The sequence below is a fragment of the Macrotis lagotis genome, chromosome 6, assembly GCF_037893015.1.
Source record: "Macrotis lagotis isolate mMagLag1 chromosome 6, bilby.v1.9.chrom.fasta, whole genome shotgun sequence".
Lineage (NCBI taxonomy): Eukaryota > Metazoa > Chordata > Mammalia > Peramelemorphia > Peramelidae > Macrotis > Macrotis lagotis.
The window spans coordinates 182318061-182335815 of record NC_133663.1 but is presented as its reverse complement, the minus strand read 5'-3'; the positions used below and the strand labels follow the sequence as shown (position 1 = coordinate 182335815).

Sequence of the window (17755 nt, the reverse complement as noted above, 5' to 3'; positions counted from 1 at the left end):
AAAAAAGGGGGAAAGGCAGGACTAATTGCCAAGATTCAGAGTCATTGAGGTCTAATTTTTTTACTACCTACCTTACCCAGGTTTAGGTAAATTTCTCCATTATATCAGAACATATTCATGGGGCTTTTAGGGGCCAAAAAATAACAGATCACACAAAACTGTGTACTCATTTATATGAATATATGCACTAAATTCAATTCATATCCTCCTAACTTGAATTATTTAGTTCAAAATTTCAAATAAACTCTCCCAGTCATTTGAGATCATAATATTTTATGACTGAACTTCTACAATAGTTCCCCACCCTCCCACTCCCAAGTTTATCTTGGCAAATATCACAAAACCTGACTGAGCTGGAGAAGATTTATTTATTTTTTTTAGCCTCAGCTAGAAGTCATAAAATAACTTTTACCTTCTTGGGAAATTCCCTTAATGCCTCTCTACTCTTTCCTTTTCCATGAGTCTATTAGGTAGCCCCAAGATCCAATTCTTAGACCTGTTCTTTATGAGACTTTCCTTTGAGTGTGGTAATGAATGGAACTCTAACCTGAGTCACAATTCTGAGTTTTAGTCTACATTCCACTGCCAACCATGCACATGAACTTGGGCAAGTTGTTTACCTATCTGGGTCTATTTTTTCACTTGCAAAATAAAGAGTTTAGAAACTATTGGAGGATGGATTGGAAGGATTATCTTCATATTCACTGAGTCCAACCTTCATATTAAACATGAATCTGAATCTTCTCTATAATATCCCTAATAAATGATCAGTCTTTGCCAGAATAATCCAGTTATAAGGAATTTATACTCCACCCCCAACACAGACAGAAGAGTCCTATTCCATTTGGAGAAAGTTAGAATTATTTTTCTAATATCAAACCAATATCTGCAGCAAGCTTTTGATGTTCATTTGTTCCTGACTCTGTGACCCATTTGGGGCTTTCTTGGCAAAAAATACCAGAATAGTTTGCCATTTCTTTCTGCAACTGATTTTATAGATGAGGAAAATAAGTGACTTATATCTGGCTAAGTGACTTTCCCAGGACCACACAACTAGTATGTAAAACCAGATTTGAACTCAGTGATTCCTCCTGAGCACTCTAGTCACTATTCCACTTAGCAGCGGTCAATTGGATCTTTTTTTAATATTTTGTTTATTTATTTTTCCAACTATAGGCAATGGTAGTTTTCAACAATCATTTTTTGCAAGATTTTGATATTACATTTTTCTCACTCCCTCCTTTCCCTCCCTCTCCCCCTGACAAAAAGCAATCTAATATTGGCTATACATACAAAAACAAATCAAATCAAATCAGGGGGAAAAAAACCTTTAGAGAGGAAAACACCATATTACATAAGACAATTTTTAAAAATTGAAAATAGTAAGCTTTGGTCTACATTTAAATTCCACAGTTTCTTCTCTGGATATGGATTGTATTTTCCATCACAAATCTTTTGGAACTTTTATTATTGCACTGCTGAAGTGAACACATCCATTATAGCTGATCATCACCCAGTGTTGCTGTTAGTGTATCAATGTTCTTCTTGTTCTGTTCACTTCACTCAGCATCAATTCATGTAGGTCTTACAGGCTATCCTGAAGTTCTGTCCCTCATAATTTCTTTTAAACTCTAATCTGAGTCAGAAGTTTGTAGAGATAATATCTGTAAGGCATCAATATGATTTCACTATAGATCAAAACATTTAGAAACACTAAAAGTTTGTGGGCCTCCAGTCTCAGTTACCTCTGGGATCCATGAATAACACTGGGTTAAATACTTTGGGAAGTGAAGGAGTAAACAAAGAGGGCAGCTAGGTTTTGTAGTGGATAGAGTGCTAGGTCTGGAATCAGGAAGAGTTACTAAGTTCAAATCCAGCTTCAGATAATTGCCAGCTGTGTGATTCTGGGCATTATTTGCCTTAGTTTTCTAACCTGTAATATCAATTAGAGAAGGAAGTGGCAAGCCACTCCATAACCTTTCAAAAAAAAAACCCAAAAGAAGTCATGAAGCTAAACATCATCAACAAGAAAAACAAATAAAAATTCTTTTATTTTAAGGAGATGCAAAGATGCTAGAAAACATAAATCCAGAAGAAAACAATCCATAACATTTACAAATAAACCTTAAAAAAGTAAATAAATATATTTGTGTGAAAAGTGTTTTATTGATGAAGACACTAGGAAAAGTGCCCTAGAAATTTTTTGTTTACCCAAACTTGACCTGATTACCATAGCAGGAGAAGATCCCACCCTGTGATCAAAACTTAAAAAAAACTGTACAAAAATTTCTTCAAAGAAGATTCCACTCACCATCGGTGCATGGAACACACACACACACACACACACACACACACACACACACACACACAACACACATACACTCATAGATAACACAAGACTCAATAGACCCGAAAGACAAACAGCCCTAGTTGTGAGAGAACTCAAAAGGTATCATATCGAAATAGGAGCCCTGAGAGAAACAAGGTGGGCAAATGAAGGTCAACTTACTGAAGTTGGAGTTGGATACGCAGTTTTCTGAGCAGCTGCAATAAAGGGGAGCACCGTGAAACTGAGGTAGGTTTTTCAATGAAAACTGATCTAGTCAACCAGCTTGCATGCCTACCAAAAGGGAGTGAACAGGTTCATGACAATGAAAAACATCACACCCCAATTATCAGTGCCTATACTCCCACCACGATGAATCTTGATGAAGTCAAAGAAAAAAATGTTATAAGGACATGGAAACCCTTATCAATAATGCACAAAAAAAGGACAAGCTTATAATTCTGGGTGACTTTAATGCTAGAGTAGGCTCAGACTACTAGACATGCTAGGGTGTAATTGGGAAGAATGGAGTTGGAAATAGTGATAGCAATGGTGACTGACCACTGAAGCCTTGTTCATCTCATGACCTCCCCATCACAAACACTATCTTCCTTTTACCTAAATGCAATAAACCTTCCTGGATGTACCTCTGCAGCAAACATTGGCATTTAACAGACTATGCGATTGTAATGAGAAGAGACAGACAGGATGTGAGTGTGACAAAGGCAATGTGTGGTGTAGAGTGCTGGATTGATCACAGACTCATCCTCTTCATGCTAAATATTCACATTCAGTCAAAGTATCAGCCTCAAAGCAAAAATGACTCCAGAAGAATTGTTAAGAGATTAGAGTTTCTCTCTGAGTGGGAACAGTTTATTGCTAACTTGGAAGGAAAGCTGAGTCAACACACAGTTGCCAACCATGGAACAGAAAAGAAGTGAGCAGCTTTCAGAGATTTGGGGTATAGTTCTGCATTTATTCATGTAGGTCAGAACACCCACAAACTTCAAGACTAGTTTGATGAAAATCATGGGGAAATACAGAAGTTCCTAAATGAAAAATGAGAACTCCACAAGGTTGACCAGAAGGATAATTCATCCATTTCTAATTTCATTCCATCAAAAGTAAAGTACAAGCAAAACTGAGAGAGCTGTAGTAATATGGTATGGCAAAAATAAAGCTGAAATTCAGTTTTATGCCAATAGTAACAAACCAAAATGCTTTTTTTTTAAAGATTTTATTTATTTTGAATTTTACAATTTTCCCCCTAATCTTGCTTCCCCCCCCACTTCCCATAGAAAGCAGTCTGTTAGTTTTACATTGCTTCCATAAACCAAAATGGTTTTATTATGCCCTAAAGGCTATTTATGGACCTAAGACATATGGTGCATCTCAACTACTCAGAGCTAATGACATCACATTGATTAGTGATAGGGGCATGATCCCAGAGAGAGTTCTTTAACAAACTGTCATCAATCAATGCAAAAGTCATTATTTACCTCAAGTTGAAGAAGAGGTTTTTAATGCCAAGTGGTAAAGCACCTGGCAATGATTCTATTCCAACAGAGATATACAAAGTGGAGGTCTATTTCTCATTCAAAAGCTGACTGAAATTTTCCAGGTTATATGGCTTGAAGAGGTTATCCCCCCCAAGGATAACTTCATCATCCATCTCTATAAATGTAAAGGGAATAGATTGTCCTGTGACAATCACAAGGATATTTCTCTTTTAGTCATTACTGGTAAGATTCTTGACAGAGTCCTTCTCAATAGGCTGATCTTTCACCTGGAAGACAGTCACCTCCCTGAGAGCCAGTGTGGCTTAAGAAAGAGTCAAGGACCAGTCAATGGGGTCAGTGCTGCCCATCCATTACAGGAGAAATACCAGGGATAGAACATCGGTTTGTATATAATGTTTGTAGATTTGATCAAAGCCTTTGATATCATCCGTCAAGAGGACTCATGAAAAATTATGTCAAAATTTGGTTGCTGGGAGAAGTTCATCAGTATTGTATATCAGTTTCATAATGGCATGTTTTCCCAGGTTCTGGATAGTGGACAATGCTCTCAAGATTTCCCAGGCATCAATTTTTTTAATTTGATGTTTTCAGCCATATTATCAAACATTTTCACTGTGTATGAACACCGCATCAAGGTCAGCTTCTACACTTAGGATAAATTCTTCAACTTAAAAAGGCTACAAGCCAAGATCAAAGTGGAGGGAGTATTGATGCATAATCTTCTGTTAGCAAATGACTCTATATTCAATGCAGCCTCTGAAGCTGAGCTGCAACAAAATATGGATCGATTCTCTGCTGCTAGTGCAAATTTTGGCCTAATAACAGACACCAAGAAAACCCAGGTGCTCCATCAGCCTGCACCACACCATCCATTTGTTGACCCATCATAGGGTAAATTGAGAAGTTTTGAATGTGGACAAGTTCACTTACCTTAGCAATGTACTTTCCAGGAAGGCATTAATAGTGAAGTTGACACATGCCTTGTCGGAGCTAGTTCAGTATTTAGGAGGCTCAGAAATAAAGTGTGGGAGAGAAGACATATTAGACTGGCTACCAAACTGAAGGTCTACAGAGCTATTGTGTTGATTCATTGCTGTATGCCTGGAGAAACTTGGACAGTCTAACAACACCATGAATCACTTCCATTTAAATTATTTTAGGAAGATTCTGAAGATCACCTGGCAGGTGATACAAGGCACTGCTTTCTTGAGCTAAACTGTCAAGCATTCGAAAAATTACTACAGAGAATGGGACTAGGATGGACTAGCTACATTGTTAGAATGTCAAAAAAGACTATTTGCTTGCCAAAAAGACTATTTTCTAGAGAACAAACACAGGGCAAGCACTCACACCCTGAAAGTCTCTTAAGAATTTAGAATTAGGGGTGGCTAGGTGGCACAGTGGATAGAGCACTGGCCCTGGAGTCAGGAGACCTGAGTTCAAATCCAACCTCAGACACTTAATAATTACCTACCTGTGTGGCCTTGGGCAAGCCACTTAACCCCATTGCCTTGCAAAAAAAATAATAATTTAGAATTGATTGTGTAACATGGGAGACACTGGCACAGGATGGCCCAGCATGTCGGTGTCCTCATCAGAGAAGGTGCTGCATTCCATGAGCAAGGCAGAATTGAAATAGCTCAAAGGAAACATGAGATAAGTTTAGAGTAAATATCCAAGGTGTTCACATGTACTATATGTGCCCAACCTATGGTTGATCATTCTGAGATATTATTGGTGTGATCAGCCATGGACAGACAAACTAATTTGTCTCTAATATAGGGATATAATTTTGGTCTTCTTTGATAATGAAAGACAAGAAGCAAGCAACCAACCAAGATTATATAAACAAAGAAGCAATGGACAAATTTTAGACTCATGAGAGTTTACAAAAGTAGAGATTATTATTGTGACCATGCCATTGACCCCAGGAATTACAGAAAGAGATTTTAAAGAAGTTTGCACTTATTGACCAACAAAAATTCTTCAAGAAAACAGTAGAAACAGTAGAAACTTTGCATCATATTACTTTAAGTTCCAAAAATTTATCACCTATTGGCTATCTAGAAAAACATGTTCAGGTGGACAAAATTATTCACCAGAAGCTCACTATCTTTCATAAACAGAAAACAAATCTCAATAACACAAATTTTCTTCTTGTTGTTGTCCAGTAGTTTTAGTTGTATCTCAATCTTCATGGGCCCTTTGGGTGTTTTCTCAGCAAAGTACTAGAGTGGTTCGCCATTTTCTTGTCCAGCTCATTTTGCAGATGAGGAAACTAAAGAAAACTGGGTTAAATGACTTGCCCAAGGTCACACAATAAGTGTAAATAATAGTAAGTTAATAATAGAAATACTGATTGAAAAACACCCTTACAAATTCAACAAATAAACTACATGCTAACTGGAACATTCAGAAACAAAAGCTACCCACACTTACCCAGACATAAAAACTTAAGGATGGTATTTTCAATTTTCTCTACATTTGGAATGCAAATCTTTCACAATATAGAGATTTAACAGAAGAAAGCAAATCAAACTGGATAAAGTGCCTATGATGTCAGTCATCTAGCCTGCTATTGCAGTTGTCTCAAAGATACTTTCTTTGAGTCTACACAAGATGAGATTACCAGAAAGTAGTCATTTTATCCAACTTAGTAGCAGTTCATAGAACATTAAACTTTGAAAGAATAATAGGATAATAAATTGTCTTAAGACCATTACTATCTGAACTCCACTGAAGAAGATGATAATATGATAATAATAATGGACTTTTTATTACTTTAAGGTTTTCAAAGTATTCTATGTACATTATCTCATTTTAGCTATCCCTCCTAGCTTTTTGTCATCTATGGATTTAATGATCATACATGCCATTTTATGTCTTCATCCAAATAATTTGTAAAAAAAAAAGTCTGCTCTATTCATTTAGCAGAATCATAAAAATTTCAAATGATCTATCACCTGTTGTAAAAATGTTGAACAGAATATGAATAAATATAGCATCTGTGTGACATTCTACTAGAGATTTTCCTTCAGGCTGTCATTAATTAAATTAATCAATAATCTTTGGTTTCAGTTATTCAATCAACTCAGAACATATCTAACTCTATCTTTCTTTCTTCTTTTCCAAAATATCATGGCTAAATGCTAAAGATAAGTTTGAAGATATCTTTTACTCTTATCTTTCCTTCTCCTATGTAATTTGTTGCTGATTCCATCCTCTTTATGAAATACATATTTTTCAAATCTATTCCTTTTCTATTTCCTCTCCTACCATTGTTCAGTTCAGACTCTTCTTACCACTCTCTAGATTATTGCAAAAAAATATCCCAATAAGTTTATCTACTCTCTGTTTTCTTATCTACCAATCTTTTACATTCCTGCCAGATTAATCTTTCTTAAACATAAATCTGGGAAGATGTCACTCATCTATTCAAAAATGGCTCTCTCATTTTCTAAAGAGCAAGATTCAAACTCCTTAGCTTGGCTATCAAGGTCCTCAACAATTTTGTGCCACTATATCTTTCTAGTCTTTATTTTACACAACTACTGTTTCTATTTCAATACCTTTTACATCTTAGCAAATTGAGTTTCCACCTCTCTTCTCTTATTCATACTATTCTCTACAACTGGAATGCCTTATTTATTTAGCAACTCATTCACTCATTTCTGCTCACTGCATTTCGACTCTTCCCTTAAAGTTCAAACTTTTTCCATCAGTCAATCTACTAGTATTTATTAACCCTAATCAGGTCTCAGGTACTGTGTTAAATCTTGGATACAAAAAAAAAAAGAAAAGGAAAATCAACTCAATGAAAGATACACTCAAAGAGCTTATATTTCCAAGAATATATTTGGGTATATGTATCTAATAGCTCCATCAGGTTTATGCCTTTTGATATACTTGTATATAAATTAAGATGGCTCTCTGATTGCCTAAAAAGGAGTCAGATACACACATACTCTCTCTCTCTCTCTCTCTCTCTCTCTCTCTGCAAACATATAGGGGAAGACTTTAATAGCTAGGGAAAGGAAAAGAGGAACACCAGAGGATATTTGTCACAGGGCAACATTATGCACAGTAGAGTAAGCCTAAAAAGTCTAGTTTTTGCCCTCTATAAAGGAAAACATTTAGAGGAATTTGATAACTGTATCCTCCAGTCCTCCAACCAGAGGGAAGGGGGCTGAGGGAAGTGGAGGCTGAGGGAAGCGGTGTCAATCAAGACTTGACTTAGCAGGATGAGTAGAAGTGATGAACTGAAAAAATGCTCTAAATCATTGATTGGAGAAATGCAAATTTAAACAACCTTGAGATATCTATCATTTTGCACCTACAGGTTGCTAAAATGATTCATGGGGAAAGCAGCAAATATTGAAGGGGACATGGAAAAATTGGGATACTAATTCATTGTTGCTGGAATTGTGAACTGACCCAACCATTGTGAAGAACAATCTGGAATACCCAAGGAGTTATTAAACTGTCTATACCCTTTAACCCCAAAAGTACTACTACTAAGTCTGTTTCCCAAGATGATTAGGGAAAAGGGGAAAGAACCTCTAAAATATTTTTAGCAGCTCTCTTTGTAGTGGCAAAGAACTGGAAATTGTGGAGAAGCCTGTCAACTAGTGAATGGTTGAACAAACTGGTATGTGATTGTGATGCTACTATGCTATAAGAAATGAAGAGCTCAATGACTTCTTAAAAAAATGAAAAAACTTGCACGAAATAATGAAGAGAAATAAACAGAACCAAGAGAATGATATATACAGTAATAATAGCAATGTTGTTTTAAGAACCATTTTGAGCAAATAAGTCATTTTTGACTATTATAAATACCCAAATAAACTACAAAGGACATATAAAGGAAGGCACTATCTTCACCTAGAGAAAGAATTGATAGCCAGAAGTATATACAAAATGATTTTACATACATATATATTTGCATACATATATATATATATTTGTATTTAATGATAGCAATTTGAAGGGAAGGAAAAAGGGGGAAAATGTAGATGGTAGCTATTATATATTTAAAAGGAATAGCAAATTGAATATAATAGATTTACAGTGACATGTGCAATCATCTTTTTTATTATACTATATTATAGAAATGCTTGTATTATTCCACAAATTAAAATTAAATAAGTAATTTTTTAAAAAAAGAAGTGATGAACTTATCCTGGGAGGAACATCTTGTTTCTCAGACAGCAAGTGCATTAGAATTATTTGTCATACTCTAATATTTAGTCATAGTATGGAGATGATCTTAGGTTTTCAAAGGCTCAAGCTCCAGTGGCCCTACCAAGATGAAGAGGCTGTAAGAATAGGGTTTGCAGTAGACAGTGTTGTCTCATCTGACTCTAATTTAAGTTTGGAGAGAAACAAGTCAGGAATTCATTATTCCCCCTACAAAGAAAGCTGAAGGAAAATATTACTGGTATACACTGCCTTCATGCCACCTTTGTGATCTGTGACAGAAATTTGTCCCTCATTTTCTCATCTGGCCAGTTGTTAAAATCACAGAGATATCACTTTGTATTCCCTCTTTTCATTCTCATTCAAAGGTTTCCCCCCCCTCAAAAAAATTCCCTCAGTTTTATTCATTTACATATAGCTATATTTCTACTTAATATATATATGTATATATATATATATATATATATCTAAAATGCTACCATGCTACCTTTTCTAACTGACATATTCTTTTTTTTTGCAGTTTTGTTTTGTTTTGTTTTATTTTGACAATACCTATGATTCTGTGAATAAAGGGAGTCTAGATGAGGAATTTTTTCTGCCAATGCAGAGCAATACCTTCTTCACAACGTAAGAGTTTGAGATTTGCCTTGCTCAAGGTGATATAACAAGTACAGGTAAAAGGTAGGATGTGAAACTAGGCATTCCATACTTTGATTAAAAATATCCATAATGTCATACTTACTCTCAATCTATTCCTCTTTAAATTATTATTTTTTATTTTTAGCAATATTTTATTTTTCGCAATTATGTGTCAAGACAATTTTTAGAATTCATTTTTACTTTGAGTTCTAAATTTTACTTCCTTCCTTCCCTTCCCTCTTCCAAAAATGGTAACTGGTTTGATATAGGTCATATCGTGCAATTATATGAAATATATTTCCATATTCGTTATTGTTGTGAAAGAAGAAACAGAAAAAAAAACACAATCCCAATGTAGGTGAAAAATTATGTTTCAATTTGTATTCAGACCATCAATTCTTTATCTGGATGTGGATATCATTTTCTAGCATGATTCCTTAGTAACTATCTTGGATCATTGTGTTGCTGAAAAGAGCTAATTAATACATAATTGATCATCACACAATGTTGCTGATACTGTGTACGTTTTCCTGGTTCTTCTCATTTCACTTTGCAAAATCTACTTCTTTTGAACTAGATGGAAAGAATGATAGATATGGAGCCAGAGGAATGGGTTTCAAGTCCTTTCTCTGCTTCTTACCCTGATTTTGCACTTTTGTGTAGAGAAACCTGAGGCTATAGCTTTCATTGCTGGCTCCTTCTTAGATGCTTTTCCTCCTGTGAATTTCTGTATAATCTCTATTACTATTTTTCCTATGTTAGGACTGCTCTTTAATGTCTAATTAGGTAAATATTCATCTGCAATTTTCTCTCTTCCTCTTCATTTTTAGTTAAAGCCCATTTGACTAGATTTGCAAGACTCCCAGGCTAATACATCTTTTATCAGCTTTATTGGGTATACTCCATTTCTGGTCATGAATATATCAATCCTGAATTTTAAACCATGATTCAAAATTCAAATCCCATTCTCAGCCACACTTTCTTAACCAGTTATTCATTTCTCAAATCTGCCTTTCTTTTCGAAAAGCTCTTTCCTTCAATCAGTAGCAACAATGCAAATACCACCTATGCCCTAAGGGCTTCATTACCTTATTCCCAACTCTTTGTCATTAACAATGCTTCCAGAGTTTCTTTTGGAACTTTAATTAATGATTGTTTAAATGACCAAAAATTGTGTCATAGTCTTCTACTTTGACAAGTCTTGGAAGATTTTCTGAGATATCTTGGGTACATCTTCTAGGAAGAAAACAGACCTGTTGTTATCAGGTCAATAAGTATTACCCTCGGCAAACTCAGTAGAAAATCAAAACTCAACACAATTCAGTTTTACCATGGCCTCTATTTAAACTAAAATTGCATGCTAATCATTCTGTTCTAGGAAAGATTAATAAACCCAAAAGAATCTTCGCCAATTTTTAGTTTATTAGAATGATAAAATATTCCATTAAAAAGAAATGTTTCAGTATGAGAATAGAAGAGAAAAGAGTTATGAAGAGGCACATAGAAGAAGGAATCTGATCTACATTGGGAAGTTGGAGGACTATTTATGGATGATCTCATTGTTGGCTGCAAGCCCATCAACATGCCATCCAGGCAATTCTTCAAGGACTCCCCCCCCCTTTTTCCCATTTTCTTTTCTTTCCCTTCCAATTACATGTAAAGACCATTTTCAGCATACATTCTTTTGCAGTTTTTGAGTTTCACTTTTTTCTACCACCCTCCCTTTCTCCCCCCCCCTCCCCCTGGCCTCGCGCAATCTGATATAGGTTGGACATGTACAATCATGTTTAATATAATTCCATATTAGTCATGTTGTGAAAGAAGAATTAGAACCAAGGGGGAAAAAACATAAAAGTTTGAAAAGTGGAAATATTATACTTTGCCCTGACTTTGTAGATTTTTCTCTGATTGTGGATGGCATTTTCTAACAGTTCTCAGAATTGTCCTTGATTTCTGAACTATTGAAGGTACTCCTCTTTCTGAAAAGCCTCAGATCTGTCACTTAGCTATGAGTTCTTCCATTTCTCTTCGTGTGAAATTCTTCAGGCCTACAACTTTCCATTCCCTGACCCCTCCATCCCCAACAGGAGTTTTCACTACTCTTATGTATTTACCATATCATAGTCCCTTATAAAGGTGATATCTCCCCCTTCTAATGTGGAAACCCTATAAGGCCATGGCTCATGACTTCATTTATACATGCATGCATATATAACCATACATGAATACAAATACACATACATGCATATACACACATCTGTGTATATATATATATATATATTTCCCCTTGGGCTTCACACAATGCTTTCCATACTTATGTGATATTTCAGGTATTTGTTCAAGTTGAAGTTATTAATAATGGCCACCAGGGTGAGCCCTTTAACAACTCATAACTTTATTTGCTTTTCCCCCAAAGTATCTGCATCAAAAAAATAAATAAAGTTAAATGGATAAGCTTATGACAGCTGGGAACCCCCAAAAAACCCCTGAATTTTAAAATATAATAGTGCTAGCTAGTAAACAAGCAAAAAAAAAAAAACAAGGAATACAACACAAAACAAAGCAAAGCAAAACCCTGAAGTTTGATATTCCTAGACTCTTCTCCCAAACTAGAAAAGTGACCAGGATAAGTACAAAAGAGAAGAGAGACTACCCAAATAACCAAGGAAAAAATAGAATCAGGAAGCAAGTTAACATAAAAAGATAACCCCTCCCCTCTCTCAACCCCAGATAACCAGGCTGTAGGTAGTTTCCCTCGGGCAGACCTCATTACAGATGACTGAGTATAACTCTATATGCTCTACTACACCTGCATGCTTCCATGAATTCATTAAAAACAAAAATACTTGATTTACAAATACAATGTGTAGAACACCGTGCTAGCCAATGGGAGAATGAAAGTAATTAATACATTTAGTCCCTGTCCTCAAGTTGCTTACATTCCAGTTGGGGAGAGAAAACAGTCACAAAAATAGATCTAAGACCAATTGGAATATGAGAAGCCTTTGGGTACTTGAAGGTCGTTATAAAAGCATTTTATTCACACTTCTACATATCAACCCTCATCTCTTAGACTACAATCATGAATCCATTTCCAACTGGATATAAAGAGATATCATGCAGAATTTAACTCATTGTCTTTTTCCTTAAACCTAGGGTCTTAACCTTGGGTACACAGAACCTTGAAGGGATTCGTGAACAGATTTCAGGGGCTCATGAACTTGGATTGGAAAAAATTAAATCTTTATTTCCTCTTCATTAAGCTCTAAGTGAAATTTAGCATTTCCCTTAATTATTTCAAAACATTCTTTTGGGGATGTGTCTGTCAGCTTTAGCAGACTGCTAAAGGGATCCAACATACAACCCTGCCCTAAACTTATCTTTCCTCCTAATTTCCCTATTTCTGATGAAGGAGCTATGATTCTTCTAGTCACACACTCCTAACCTTGGACCTTTCTTTCACCCTCACCTATACTTTACCTTTCACATCCACCCCCTCTTCTCTATTAGCTTGGCCACCATCCTAATTCAGGCCTCATCATCTCCCTTTTGGAATCCTGAAATAGCCTCCAAATTGTTCTCTGGGCCTCCAAGTCTTTCAGCTGCCAATTTGGTATTCCTAAAGCTCAGATTTGGCTCTATCAGACCCCTTGCTCAAAAGACTTCAGTAGCTCCCTACAGATTCTAGCATAAAATATAAGCAATTCTGTTTGGCAGTAAAAGCCCTTTACAATCTGGACTCTAATCTCTCTTTCCAGGCTTATTTCATATTGCACTCCCTCACACACACACTATTTCCTAGCCAAATTGGTCTATTTGCTATTCCCCACACATAACATTTCATATTCACCTGAATGCTTTTGCAAAGGTCATTTGCTACCTTCAATGGTACATTTAAATATACTTAAGCAGCTCTCTGAAGGAAAGAAGGAAGGGAGGAAGGAAGGAAAGAAGGAAGGAAGGAGGGAGGGAGGGAGGGAGGGAGGGAAGGAAGGAGGGAAGGAAGGAGGGAAGGAAGAGGGCAAGAGGAAAGTAGAAGGAGGGAGGAGGGAGGAGGGAGGAGGGAGGAGGGAGGAGGGAGGAGGGGAGAGGTCTAATGGGGGAGACAAACATAAAGAAAGTTCAGTTTCAGGACAGTTGGAAAAACTCAGGAATCCTAAAGATACATCATCAGGGCAGATGGCAAACCCTGGAGGTCTTTAGATTAAAGTAGGACCAAAGTATTGAAGGACGGCAAAGACAGAACAGACAGAAAAATCTAAATGTCTTAGAAGGCAGAAGCAAGGTAAGTGCTAAGTCTTGGAGGTCTTAATCAGAATGAACAGAATTGTCATCTCCCTGAATCAACATCTAAGCCCAGTGAGTAATTAAGAATTCCTAGTTCAGGAGGAAGGGAAGTGGAAAGGCTCTCCTATGCAGTTCCTGGTCAGATTTCATACTGCATAGAGTCACATATGGGTTCTAGAGGGAGTGAGAAGTTAGGCAAGGGTATCCCTGGTGATGACAGTTCTCCCCTTCAAAGGGTTTTTGGTCAAGCTTAAAACTTAGGGTGTGAATTTTATGGAGAGAGAAAATATAAATGAGTTTTCCAGTGTTGTTTGGGAAAAAAGTTCAGTAACTCCAAAAAACAAGCAAAGGATGGCTCTAGCCAAAATTTAGAGGGGCAGAACCCATAGAAAGACTGATTGTTACATTTTCCCAGTCCAAGATAACTTAGAAGTTCAGCAGGAAAGGTGTGTTTCACCAGGATAGGGGTTGGGAAAAAAGCCGCAGCCAACTGCTGCACAGCACAGGGCAGCCCAGCCCAGCCCAGAGATCACCTGCCACATCTTGAAGGGGTGATAAGAGAACTCTGCTACTCTGTGGAGTGAGGAGCACTGGCCACAGAACCTGCAGCGAAAATGGGGAGAAAGCAGCCTGCACCCCCAGAGATGATTTCTCTGCTCTCCCAGGGTAGGACTCTCCTGTTTGCCTATGCTCCCATATTGTGCTTTGGGCTTCCATACTAAGATAGCTGGATCCTACCTTATAGCCCCAGAGCAGAGGGAAGTACTGGGCCACCTACATATCAAAGCACAGGCTAGAGAGCATAAGACCTTGGAGGAATAAAGGTACCAGTGGGGTATCCCCTCAAAAAAAAACAACCCCAAAGCCTTGGAATGCAGTAAATTAGCCTTGGGCTGAGGAAATGAGTAAACAACAGAAAAAGAAGAATCTGACCATAGAGAACTATTTTAGTCCCATGGAAGATCAAAACACATACTCAGATGATGACAAAATCGAAGCTTCCATATCCAAAACCTCCAAGAGAAATAGAAAATGGGCTCAGACTATGAATGAACTCAAAAAAGATTTTGAAAGGCAATTAAGGGAGATGGAGGAAAAATTGGGAGGAGAAATGAGAGCAATGCCGAAAATCACGAAAACCAAATCAAAGACTTGGTGAAAGATATACAAAAAAATACTGAAGAAAACAGTATGTTAAAAACCAGTTTAGGCCTAATGGAAAAAGCAAAACAAAAGGCAGATGAGAAGAATGCCTTAAAAAGCAGAATTGGCCAGCTGGAAAATGGAGATAAAAAAGCTCTCTGAAGAAAATAACTCCTTCAAATGCAGAATGGAACTAAAGGAAGCTGAAGACTTTGGAAGCAATCAGGAAGAAACAAAACTCTTCCTTTTTGTTTGTAAGGTTTTTGCAAGGCAAATGGGGTTAAGTGGCTTGCCCAAGGCCACACAACTAGGTAATGATTAAGTGTCTGAGACCAGATTTGAACCCAGGTACTCCTTCCTGACTCCAGGGCCAGTGCTTTATCCACTGTGCCACCTAGCCACCCCTTAAATAAAACTCTTCCAAAAAAAGCCAAAAATTAGAAGGAAGTGTGAAATATCTCATTGGAAAAACAACAGACCTTGAAAACAAATCCAGAAGAAATAATTTTAAAATTATTAGACTATCTGAAAGCCACAACCAAGAGAAGAGCCTAGACTTTATTTTTCAAGAAATAATACAGCAAAATTGCCCTGAGATCCTAGAAGCAGAGGGTAAAATAGAAATCGAGAGAATTCACCAGTCACTTCCTAAAAGAGATTCCAAAAGAAAAACTTCCAGAAATATTATAGTCAAATTCCAAAACTCCCAAATCAAAGAGAAAATTCTAAAAGCTGCCAGAAACAAACAATTCAACTACCAAGGCTCCATAGTCAGGATTACACAGGATCGGGCAGCATCTACATTAAGGGCTCCTAGGGATTGGAATATGATATTCCAGAAGGCAAAAGATCTAAGTTTACAACTGAGAATCAACTACCCAGCAAAACTGAACATCCTCTTTCAAGGGAAAAAGATGGACTTTCAATGTAACAAGGGACTTTCAAACTTTCCTATTGAAATAACCAGAGTTGAATAGAAAGTTTCATCTCCAAGTACAGGACTCTGGTGAACCATAGAGGGAGTGGAAGAGAAGAACTAACCATGAGGAACTTAATGATATTAAGCTGTTTGTATTCCTGCCTGGGAAGAAGATATTGATAACTCATATGAACTTCCTCATTTATAAGACCTGTTAGGAGTATATATAGACAGGACATAGGAAGGAGCGGAATATAGTGGTATAATATAGTAAAAAGATGGAGTCAATGGGTGATAAAGGAAAGTCCTGGGAGGAAGGGAAAGGAGATAAAGAAGAAGTTAAGAAATTTCACATAAGAGTCAAGAAAAAGCTTTTTCAATGGAGTGGAAAGGGGGAAGTCAAGGGGGGATGAGTAAGCTTTCATTCTCATCAGAAATGGCTCGGAGAGGAAATACTATACACACTTAATAGAGTAAGGACCTCTATCTTACCCTAGAGAAAAATAAGAAGAAAGGGCCAAGAGGGAATGGGGGGAGGGAAGAGGAGAATAGGTGATAGAAGAGAGGGAAGATTGTGGGAGAGGGTACTCAGATTCAACACACTTTTGGACAGGGACAGGATGAAAGGAGAGAGAGAATAAAATAAATGAAAGTGGGGAGAAATAGAGTGGAAGTATAGCTAGTAATAGCAACTGTGGGGAAAATATTCAAGCAGCTTCTCTGGTGAACTTATGATAAAGAAGGCAACTCACCCCAGAGTCAGAGCCATTGAAATCTGAACACAGACTGAAGTACATTTTTTTTTCTCTCTATTCTTGAGGTTTCTCATCTTTGGGATTGGGGGGAGTTTATGTTTACTTTTATAATACATTCAATTTACATCAATGTATGGCATAGAAACAATGTAAGAGACTGTCAGATAGCCTTCTGGGGGGGGAGGGAAGGGGGGAGAATAGAAGAATTCAGAGTCTTTCAAAAAGTGATGGATACATATTACTATTGTATATAATTGGAAAACAAAATGTAAAAATGTTTAAAAAAAAGAAAAGAAAAAAGTTCAAAGATATCCCTGTACAAAGATAAACTTTTCAGCTAATTACATTAGGTAGAAAACAGATGTATGAAAAATTGTCCTTATTTTACCTGCAAATTTACTCAGCAATTGATGTGAACTTCTTCCAGGCATATTTTCTATCTTTTAACATACCAACTGAAATGGAGAAGAGTTCAACAAGTTTGCCTGGAAGATAGAACAAACACATGAAGCAAACACAATGATGTGAAGAAGCCAGGAACAGGAGCAGCTAGGTGGTACAGTGAATAGAGCACCAGCCCTGGAGTCAGGAGAACCTGAGTTCAAATTTGACCTCAGACATTTAATAATTACCTAGTTGTGTGATGTTGGGCAAGTCACTTAACCCTACTGCCTAGAAGAAAGAAAGAAAGAAAGAAAGAAAGAAAGAAAGAAAGAAAGAAAGAAAGAAAGAAAGAGCCAAAATCAATGAAACCTGCTGCCTAGGTTAAGAAGGGTCACTCAGAGTTAAGAAGGTCAGACTTTTCTCTGGCCATGTTGTATACTTACCTGCCAAATAAATTGCAATCCATTGACAGTTTCTTCTAACTGAAGTCCAAGTTATGATGCTAATACAAGTAGTCTTATCTCCACAGTACGATGTACTCTAGAGGAGAATATCCACAGGTATGGTTATAGAACTCACATTA

General features: G+C 36.8%; 1 protein-coding gene across 3 annotated transcripts in view; it reads right to left on the bottom strand.

Moving 5' to 3' along the window:
• TEX29 (testis expressed 29) overlaps window positions 1-17751 on the bottom strand; it is a 53858-nt gene extending 36107 nt beyond the window's left edge. For all 3 annotated transcript variants that reach the window (XM_074192053.1, XM_074192054.1, XM_074192055.1), the window contains exons 1-2: window positions 17616-17751; window positions 17177-17273 (exon numbers count right to left, since the gene is read on the bottom strand). In XM_074192053.1, the coding sequence (XP_074048154.1) occupies window positions 17177-17219 (43 nt within the window). In that variant the 5' untranslated portion in view covers window positions 17220-17273; window positions 17616-17751. The remainder of the gene's footprint in view (window positions 1-17176; window positions 17274-17615) is intronic.
• Between the last annotated feature and the right edge of the window lie 4 nt (window positions 17752-17755).